Source organism: Podarcis muralis, chromosome 13 (assembly GCF_964188315.1).
Source record: "Podarcis muralis chromosome 13, rPodMur119.hap1.1, whole genome shotgun sequence".
Classification (NCBI taxonomy): Eukaryota; Metazoa; Chordata; class Lepidosauria; order Squamata; family Lacertidae; genus Podarcis; species Podarcis muralis.
Genome location: NC_135667.1, coordinates 11,543,161 through 11,553,166, shown reverse-complemented (window position 1 = coordinate 11,553,166; position 10,006 = coordinate 11,543,161). Strand labels below are relative to the sequence as shown.

At 41.4% G+C, this 10,006-nt stretch overlaps 1 protein-coding gene across 1 annotated transcript; it reads left to right on the top strand.

The window, feature by feature from the left end:
* Positions 1-350: 350 nt before the first annotated feature.
* On the top strand, positions 351-8,644 carry LOC144325284 (vomeronasal type-2 receptor 26-like). The gene is made up of 4 exons (XM_077918035.1): positions 351-1,178; positions 4,330-4,557; positions 6,554-6,680; positions 7,743-8,644. The coding sequence occupies exons 1-4, from the start codon at positions 351-353 to the stop codon at positions 8,642-8,644; spliced, it is 2,085 nt and encodes a 694-aa protein (XP_077774161.1).
* Positions 8,645-10,006: the final 1,362 nt, after the last annotated feature.

Genomic DNA, 10,006 nt, shown 5'->3' with positions numbered 1-10,006 from the left:
CCTCCATTTCCACAATCAAGTTTTGTTGATTTATCCAGGTAGTATGTTGAAATGAGCATGGATAAATGCTCTCCTGACTTTGACACAATCCATGTGATGACTCCACAATAATAGGAATTAATATCTACATAAATAAATGAGCAAGATGGTTTGTTTTGTGTGTTTTTCTATGCAAATGGGGGGAGGGTGGATTTGAAAGATGGAATGCATATAATTTATATAAGATAAATGAGTGTGTTGTGAATTCTCGTTTCCACATGGAAAAGTTTGGCTTTTTTCTTCTTCAGATTTCATATGGTTCATTTGAACTGGCCATAAATGATCACATCAAATTCGCTTCCTTTTACCGCATGGTCCCCAATGAAGATCTTCAGTACAAGGGAATTATCCAGTTACTTCTGCATTTCAGATGGAAATGGGTTGGGCTCATCACTCCAGCTAATGAAGCTGGAGAACAATTCTTGAAGACCATTGAACCAATGCTTTTCAAGAATGGAATCTGTTCAGCATTCACAGAAAGAACAGAATACTATCTGCAATTCAGTGGTAAAATATTTGATATGGTGGATCAATCAAAGCTTTTCTCACAAGCTTTCATAAAAAGCAAAGCAAATGCAGTTGTTATATATGGAGAAAGTACATCGATTATATGGCTTACAGCTGTGTTTACTGCAAGGAATATGATTCAGCTAATTCTTCATCAATCTGTGAGGAAAGAACCTGAAGGGAAAGTATGGATTACAGCAGCCCAGATAGATTTCATATCAAATGTTCCAAGAAAGCTGATGGACCCTAATATACAAGTGCTCCAAGGTGCTATCTCCATTACAATTCACTCCAAGGAGATTCAAGACTTCTCAGACTTTCTGCAGGGTGTAAAGCCTTCATGGGCAGATGCAGATGGTTTTATCAAGGATTTCTGGCAACAAGCATTTGTTTGCACACTTTCAAACGCCACTGCAATGGCAGGCATTTTGGGTACATGTACTGGTGAGGAGTTGCTGGAGAGCCTTCCTGCGCCAGTTTTTGAAATGAGTATGACTGGCCACAGCTACAGTATCTATAATGCTGTCTGTGCTCTGGCACATGCCCTACATATTAGGTGCTCATCTGAAGCCATCTGCAAAAGGTTAAAAGGTGGAAACAGACTCTTTCTTCAGAATGTAGAGCCCTGGCAGGTAATGTTTCCTGTTATAAAGTCTTTATAACATGTGCAGTGTTTTGCAATCCATTGATGTACAATATGGGTTGTGATTTATTTATAATAAATAAAATAATAAATCTTAATACATCAAAATGAACATTAACTAATTTTATTGTGATCCCCTCCAACTCTATAATTATATGATCCTATGATTCTAGAAAATATTTGCTTGAACTTGCCCTGTCTGACTTCCATCAAAGCAAATGTTTTTTCAGCAAATATTTTATAAACAAGAATATTATACAAATAAGTATACCAAGTTTTCTCATGTCTTTTGTATATCATAAAAATAGCATAATAAATGTGGAGTAATATCTACAACATATGGTTCATTATTAGTGCTCAATGTATAAGTCCTTGGTTCGTGAATTGGTTTAAACAAAGGGGAACCAAAGGGAATAGAACAGAGTGGTTTTTTGTTAGGAAGAAAAGAGGGGGAAAGAGGGGATGGGGGAATGGGTCGGGTGGTTATTCCTCTATTCTTCTACTTAGTGTATGTGTGGGATTTTGGGTCAGCGTTACTTGTATGGGTTCTCTGACTATACACTTCTTATATTTGCTTGTTGTTGAGTGAGGTTGGGGGTGGTTGAGGGTGTGGTTGTTTGTCTTTGGTTAGCTGTAGTGAGGTGGGGGGGGGGGTATTTTTGAATCAGGTTAGCCAGATTGATTTCTATGCTGTTGGCAGATTCTTGTTATTGTGTTGTCGGGCTACGTATGTGATAAAGGGGAACCATAACGGGGTGAAGGCGTCTTCTTCTATTTGTCCCCATGTCAGTTTCAGTTTATTGGTTCATTTTTCTAATAAGGCTGTTTCCCGTACTATTTGATACCATTGGTCCATGCTTACTCATGACAGGTCTCTCCAGTGTCTGGCTGCTGAGAGTAGGTGGGTTATAAGCTTCTTATCATGTGAGTGGGCAATATTATCTTGGAATATGTTTAGTAGGGTCAGTTCTGGGATGACTTCTAATACTTGCTTAGTTATTTTGCATATTTCTTGTTTGATTGCTGTCCAGAAGGTTTAGATTTGGGGACATTCCCACCATATATGGAGGTATGTGCCCGTGGAGCTGCATCCTCTTGAGTATCTTGGTGAGATTCCTGGGTGTATTAGCACTAGTTTCCATGGTGTTAGGTACCATCTGTAAGTGAATTTCAGAGTGAAATTCCTTTTTGTTGATATGGCTTTAAAGGGAGGTTTAGACCACATTTTAATCCATTGTGTGGAGTTAATCTCACAGCCTATAAGACACTGAGTCCAGTCAGTTGTTAAAAATGAACCCAAAAAAACAAGTTTATTTTACAAACGTTAACAAGTTTATGGTTTCTCAGATAATATTCCTGTCAGTGTCTTAACTTCAGTTTCTTTACCAGCTTATACCTTCCTAATACCTCCTGACTGATTATCTCAACTGTTTGACTGACTCCTCTTAACAAATTCTCTCACTCTCTCCCACCAGACTAGCCCAACCCACAGACTTTTCTTATCTGCCTCCCCAACTCCAGACTGTCTTCTCCACAACTCTGACTCTCTCTCCAAAAAACCCCCACCTCTGTGCTTAAACCTTATACACAGTTAACTCTGCCCCCTAGGTTCCGATTCGTTAGTCATTTTACAATTAGTTAACCGTTTCCCTATGAACCCAGTATGATGTCACACACATAGGAGGGCAAACACCACACAGGGGTATTAGTCGGGATTGGGTTGGGAACAGTTTACCTACTTCTTCTTTCCATGATTTAAGCAAGATTAGCAAAGATTTTTTTCAGTGGCAGGCTGCTTTCTTGTAGCAGAACATGAATTCTAGGGACATTTTGTATATCATCAATAAAGCCCCTCTCATTTCTAATGTCCTGTGTAGAGCACAGTGACAGTAGCCAAGAGCTGATGCCCTCCACTTGTGTTGGATATGTGATGGCTAGTGGAAGAGTCCAGTACATCTAGAGGCGTAGCAAAGGTTGTAGCTAGTCTGCCATTGATTGCTGTGGGAGCCCCTTCACATGTCCACCTAGAACATATTCCCTTTAGAGGTGAGGACTTTCATATGGGGAAACAATTGCACACTGCTCTACTGTGTGTCCTAAATAGTCGCTATTACCAAGGAACCTATACTCACACAAGACTGCTCAAAAAGAGGTTTCTTGCTTATCAGAAGAGGGCATACATTGACTAAAGGCACAGTAACTAATACAGAGCAGCATACAGCCACACACATACAGAAAGCATGGATGCCCTGAACTAAGAAACTCCAGCTCCTAACATGAGAGCTATAGCTACATGTTTCCATGTTGCATTAATATAATGTCTTAAGAACACGAGCACCTGACCCTTTTCCTGCCCATTATCTGAAATCCCTTCTATATCTTGAATCTTATCAAAGGCTGCTCTGAAGGAAACAGGTCTACATCCTTTATATACATATTTCATGACTATAGATTCAGGTAGGTAGCCGTGTTGGTCTGTCATAGTCATAATAAATAACAAGATGAAAGATTTTTTAAAAAAATTATTAAAAGATGATCCAAAAAGAACTCCCTTAAGAGAATCGAGTCTTTTTTTCTTAAGACAGTCTTTAAAAGAATACTTCCAAAAAAATATTTATAATTCCAGTAGCACCTTACATCCCTTGCCCTTCCCTGTGGAACCAACTGCCATCATTAACAGTTATCAACAGTTATAAGGTTGTAGCGACCTCAGCTTCAGAGTATTTGAAGATGTGTGTATGCACACGAAAGCTCATACCTAAAAGGCTTATATTTAGTTGGTCTTTATGGTGCTACTGGAATTATTTTAAAAGGGTGGGGGGAGAGATTCTTTTAAAGACTGTCTTAAAACAAAAAGACCTGCTTCTCTTCAGGAAGTTATTTTTGGATCATCTTTTAATAAAAAAATATTTTAATCTTTCATCTTGCTATTTATTCTATCTCATGACTGTTGAGTTTACACTGATTTATGATTTCCCTCTCTATTTGATCTGCTGTTGAAATCTTGGTCCCCTCCATTGGGAACTGAAGTGGGGGACCCCTGGAGGAAAAGAACTTAAATTCTCCCAGGAAACCTATTGAATTGTCTTAGTAAGGCTATTACAAGACTTCATGGACCTTTTGATTCTCTTTCCACCTAGCTGCACTCATTTCTGCACAGAATCTCATTCAACAACAGTGTTGGCGATGAAATCACATTAAATGAACATGGAGAATTGGCAGGCGGATTTGATATTACAAACCTGGTCACTTTCCCAAATAATTCCTATGTCAGGGTCAAAGTCGGAAAGCTGGATCCTCAGGCCCCTCCTGGAAAAGAGCTCACCCTTAATGGGGATGGAATCCAATGGCACAGAGTCTTCACTCAGGTAAGGAAATCAATGCATATAGGGGTGGCATGTCTGGTTTTGCCACTTGAGGTGAAAAGGGAAGTACTGCCCACTACAAATAACAATGCTACTAATAATTCCACAGTGGTACCTTGGTTCTCGAATGGCTTGGCTCCTGAACAAATTGACACCCGAATTCCGCAAACCTGGAAGTCAGTGTTCCGGTTTGCGAATGTTTTTCGGATGTCGAACATCTGACGCGGCTTCCACTTGAGTACAGGAAGCTCCTACAGCCAATCAGAAGCCACAGCTTGGTTTTTTAAACAGTTTTGGGAGTCGAACGGATTTCTGGAACATGTTAAGTTCAAGAACTAAGGTTAACATATTAAGTTCAAGAACTATACAGTGGTACCTCGGGTTAAGAACTTATTTTGTTCTGGAGGTCCATTCTTAACCTGAAACTGTTCTTAACCTGAAGCACCACTTTAGCTAATGGGGCCTCCTGCTGCCGCCTCTCCGCTGCTGCTGCACGATTTCTGTTCTCATCCTGAAGCAAAGTTTTTAACCCAAGGTAATATTTCTGGGTTAGTGGAGTCTGTAACCTGAAGCGTCGGTAACCTAAAGCGTCTGTAACCTGAGGTAACACTGTATTAGTAAATGTTAAATGAACTATTTCTTCAAAAAGAGCAACATTCAAGGAAGACATGCCAAACTAAGAAGGACCAATGGCTATCAGAGAGTGTCGTCCAACATGTTTGTTTGTTCAAGGCAGCTCTCTGCTTAGTAGCATTAGATAGAATGCTAAGCTAGCTGTATCTTTGTGAATGAACATTGTAATCTTCATGAGTTTTTCAGATGCCACTTGGGACCCTAGTTTTGAACTGGAATGATAGAAGCAGGAGTGTTTGGAGGTGTTTGTCAGGTTGGCCCCTGCCACAGACCCAGGAGGAGCCCCCCAAATCATGCCTTGCTCAGAGTGGCTTGAAACCCGGCTGCCCATCCAAGTACTCCATGGGCTGCTGGGCAAGGCATGCCTAGGGAAGGAATCCAGCTGTTTGTCATGGTCCTGTGCTCCCTCAGAGGAGGGAGCAGCCAGCCAACCAGCCACATCTCAGGGGGGTACTGGACTGGAGGCAGAGTCCCAGATGCTCGGTGAAAGGGATGCATGACAAAGGGCTGTTCTGCACACACACGCATTCGCAAGCGGTAACCCGTTCCCGTAATTCTGGTTTTGCCGCAGACATTCAGCAGAATGGACGCTCAACGGGGTGTACGTTCAAGGAGGTATTACTGTACACAGTTCAGTCCAGTCCTAACCTCAGGAGTATTACAGTTCACATAGTCAGACAATCTGGGGATCAAGAAAGTCAAGGGGCCAAGGTCACGAGAAGCAAGGTCACGAGAAGACCATGAGCAGCAAGGTCTGCTCAGGAATGACAAAAGTTGTTTCCAGCAACTGACTGAGGCTGGAAACCCTGCTTTAAAAACTGGAGCCAGCTGGTTCTCATCAGGAGCAAGAAGGCTGATCAGCAGCAGGTGGAGTCACTTTGCCTTCTGCTCCTTTAGGCTGCTGCTCAGCAGGTGAAGCCGACTCCTGGCCCATGACACCACTGGCGTTGGCCATCAGAGCAGCGGTGCAGTTCCACATCCCTAGTTAGCTGTTGGCACTGTTGTAAGTGTGAGTAGAGTGCAAAGCTTAGCTTGGAGGGAAGAAAAGAGAGGCTGGTGGATGGAGTTGCAAGAGATAGAAGGCGGGCAGGCAGGCAAAATATATTTCAGGTTCACACTAATAAACATTTTTGGAATGTCTTAATGCCCACATCCATTTTGCTGTCAGGATTGTTAACCCCATATTTGCTAAATCCCATTCCCATTTCCTTTATATGAAGGATGAAGAGATTCTTTTGCATATATTGAGAGTATGGATCCTACATTTAACATTTCTGGCCCTCCTATTTAATGATAGATCACCTGATGATAGATGAATCCCTGAAACATTTTCTTAATATTAACCTCTTCCTATATCTTTGGATAGGTGCCACCCGTATCATTATGCAATGCCAACTGTCTTCCTGGTTATGAGAAGAAAAAGAAGGAGGGGAAGAAGTTCTGTTGTTATGCTTGTGATCCATGTCCTCATGGGATGTTCTCAAATGAGAAGGGTGAGAGGTGCCATATTAGCATATACAAGTTACTTTAGTAAATTATGAACAAATGGGCAATGGGGTTTGCTCTGTATGGACTCAATTTATATTCTTTAATAAAAATAGTATCTTAATTTCCCTTCAGTCTCAGTAAAAACTGCCACTATGAAGAAATTATCTTAGCTTTCTATGGAGTAAACCATCAGAATGTGACTTTATCTGTCACATAAAGATTTTCCATCACTGTATCTACATTGATCATTTAAATGTTATTAAATATAATGTTCCATAATGTTTAATGCAGTTTCCCATTGCTGGTGGCTCCCTGCTGTGGTGTCACATTTTAATAATGCATTTTAACTTTATAAACCACTAGCGTAGCTTCACCTCAAGTCTGTTTTGATGCAACGACATAAATTTCATACAGTGGTAGCTTGGGTTACAGACGCTTCAGGTTACAGACACTACAGGTTACAGACTCCGCTAACTCAGAAATAGTACCTCGGATTAAGAATGTTGCTTCAGGATGAGAACAGAAATCACATGGTGGCGGTGTGGCGGCAGTGGGGGGCCCCATTAGCTAGAGTGGTGCCTCAGGTTAACAGTTTCAGGTTAAGAATGGACCTCCACAATGAAATAAGTTCTTAACCCGAGGTACCACTGTACATACATGTTGTCCTGGAAGACAACACTAAAGTTTTGGGGAAGGGAGGATGGAATAGAAGTGGCGGTTTTTTCTCTAAGACCAAGGCTCTTTGGGGACAGTGTTAAAATCCTATAAAAACCACCCGTCTTGCTTCCAAGATTTCAGCTATAATATTTCTCTGATTTCATTCTGAGTATCTGTGGTTCTAAGAAAATGGAGGTGGACCACCAAAATAATAGTTTCTCCATATATGAAATGTAAGATTTCATGCATAACTTTATTTTCAAAGCATCAAGGGCACAAGCATTTGAAGTAGACGTTTTGAAACTTTTCCTTTTTGGGAAACACTATGGTAAGGGGTCTCCTGAGTTTTAAAAAACACACTCTTAAGCATATTCCGGATTGTATCCAATTGTCATGCAACCTTTTTTCAGAGTTGGAAACCTGTGCCAGATGTCCTCCGGATCAATATCCAAATGAAGAGCAGAATGAGTGCATTCCCAAGAAACCAAACGTGCTAGGCTTTGGTGAAACTTTGGCCATCATTTCAACTTTTTCTGCACTTTTATTCTCTCTGATCACAGCTATGGTACTTGGCATTTTCATTAAGCACCGGAACACTGCCATCGTCAAAGCCAATAACAGAAGCCTCACTTACATTCTCCTCATCTCCCTCCTCTTGTGTTTCCTGTGCTCCTTGATGTTCATTGGAATGCCTAATAAGGCAACCTGCCCACTCCGACAAACGGCTTTTGGCATTGTCTTCTCTGTGGCCCTCTCTAGCATCTTGGCCAAGACTATTTCAGTGGTTTTGGCATTCATGGCTACCAAGCCAGATTCCACAATCAGGAAGTGGGTAGGCAGAAAACTGGCTTACTCCATTGTCCTTTCCTGCTCTGTGATTCAAGTAGGAATCTGTGCCTTCTGGCTGGCAACCTCTGCCCCATTCCCAGATGTGGACATGCACTCAAGCAGTGAAGAAATTATATTCTTATGTAATGAGGGGTCAGTTCTCATGTTCTATTGCGTTTTAGGCTACATGGGCTTCCTGGCCATTATCAGCTTCACTGTGGCCTTCTTAGCCAGGAAGCTGCCTGACAGCTTCAATGAAGCCAAGTTCATCACCTTCAGCATGCTGGTCTTCTGCAGTGTTTGGTTCTCCTTTATTCCCACATACTTGAGCACCAGAGGAAAATACATGGTGGCTGTGGAGATCTTCTCCATCTTGGTTTCCAGTGCTGGGCTGCTGGGTTGCATCTTTTCCCCTAAATGCTACATTATTGTGGTGAGGCCTGAGCTGAATAACAGAGAGCAGCTGATACGGAGAAAGATGTAAATAACAGAATAGTTTGTCATTTCTGTATTTACACTCTAGACTTGTTGGCATGGTATTTTCCCTGTGGTTTTTTCAAGAAAGGAAGTTACCTGAAATGATGAAAATTACAGAAGAGATTGTCTTATCATTTATATTCTTGATATCCAGTGTAGTTGCATATGACATGTAAATGAACTGGGGGGAAACTATGGATGATATCTGTAGCACCTCTGAGCACCAGAAGAAAATACATGGTGGCTGTGGAGATTTTCTCCATCTTGGCTTCCAGTACTGGCTTGCTGGCTTGCCTCTTTTCCCCTTAATGCTACATTATTATGATAAGGCCTGAACTGATTAATAGAGAACAGCTGATATGGAGCAACTTATAAATGACAGAAGAGATTGTAGTTTATGTTCGGAGTTAGGCTCTATAACCTTTCTGGCCAGTGTCAGATGTGGGGGTCAAAATAACAGAAGAGCTTGTCTTATCATTTATGTTTTTGGGATCCAGCAAAGTTACATATGACGTGGAAATGAGTTGGGACTATGTATATGAATGAAACTATGGATCAAATCTAACATATCCAACAATCTAAATCCCTTACTCTACTTTTCCAGCATCCACTTTCCCAATAGGTTCTGAAACTCCTGAGCAGATGTTGGGGTGCGTTGGAAACTGAAGATAGAGAAAAGGGGAAAGGGAACAGTGTAAGCTGCCTTATGTTGTGCGAGAGCAATGCTCAATCTATCAGGGCCATGCACTAGACTCAAGCAAGTCTCCCTCCAAATTATGGAAGAATTTGGGCAGTTTGGGTTGTATGATCTGTGGCTGTTGGGAAGGAATATCAGGCAAGAAGTGGAGGCAGGCACTAGCCTGGGGAAATTGTGTGTAGTCTGAGACCTATCTGCTCCTCAGGTATGTCTTCCCCAGACAATGTAAAAGCTTTGTGCCATCTAAGATGATAGAGACCTACAACCTTCCCTTTCTCTGCTCATCTCATCATTTTTATATATTTCCATAATTATTATTTCTTTGAAACTCTTCCTACCATTGGATGAAAATACAAAAGAGTGTCAGCTATCATTTGAACTAATGGGAACCTAAACAGAACTCTACTATTTGCACAAAGGCGGAGAAATAAGGTATATATAAGTAGCACTGTGAGGCAGAGTCGGTTTCCTTTAAAGAACAAATCTCCAAGGATAAACTGGGACTTCTGCACTTCTGTAATCTGATACCTGCAATGACATGGGGCTGGAAAGGGAGTCAGGAAGTGACTCACCTTCCCATGGACACTGCTTCAGGTTCAGAGGGCTCAAATACTTGACAAAGAGAGCCAGTGAGATGTAGTGGTTAAGAGCGGTAGACTCATCATCTAGTGA

What these genes read in the sequence shown, in the direction of transcription:
- LOC144325284 (XM_077918035.1), top strand. Translation starts at nt 351, where the DNA reads ATGGTCCCCAATGAAGATCTTCAGTACAAGGGAATTATCCAGTTACTT. An exon ending in AGAATGTAGAGCCCTGGCAG is followed by an intron (nt 1,179 to 4,329) that starts GTAATGTTTCCT and finishes CTTTCCACCTAG; the next exon opens with CTGCACTCATTTCTGCACAG. An exon ending in GATGTTCTCAAATGAGAAGG is followed by an intron (nt 6,681 to 7,742) that starts GTGAGAGGTGCC and finishes ACCTTTTTTCAG; the next exon opens with AGTTGGAAACCTGTGCCAGA.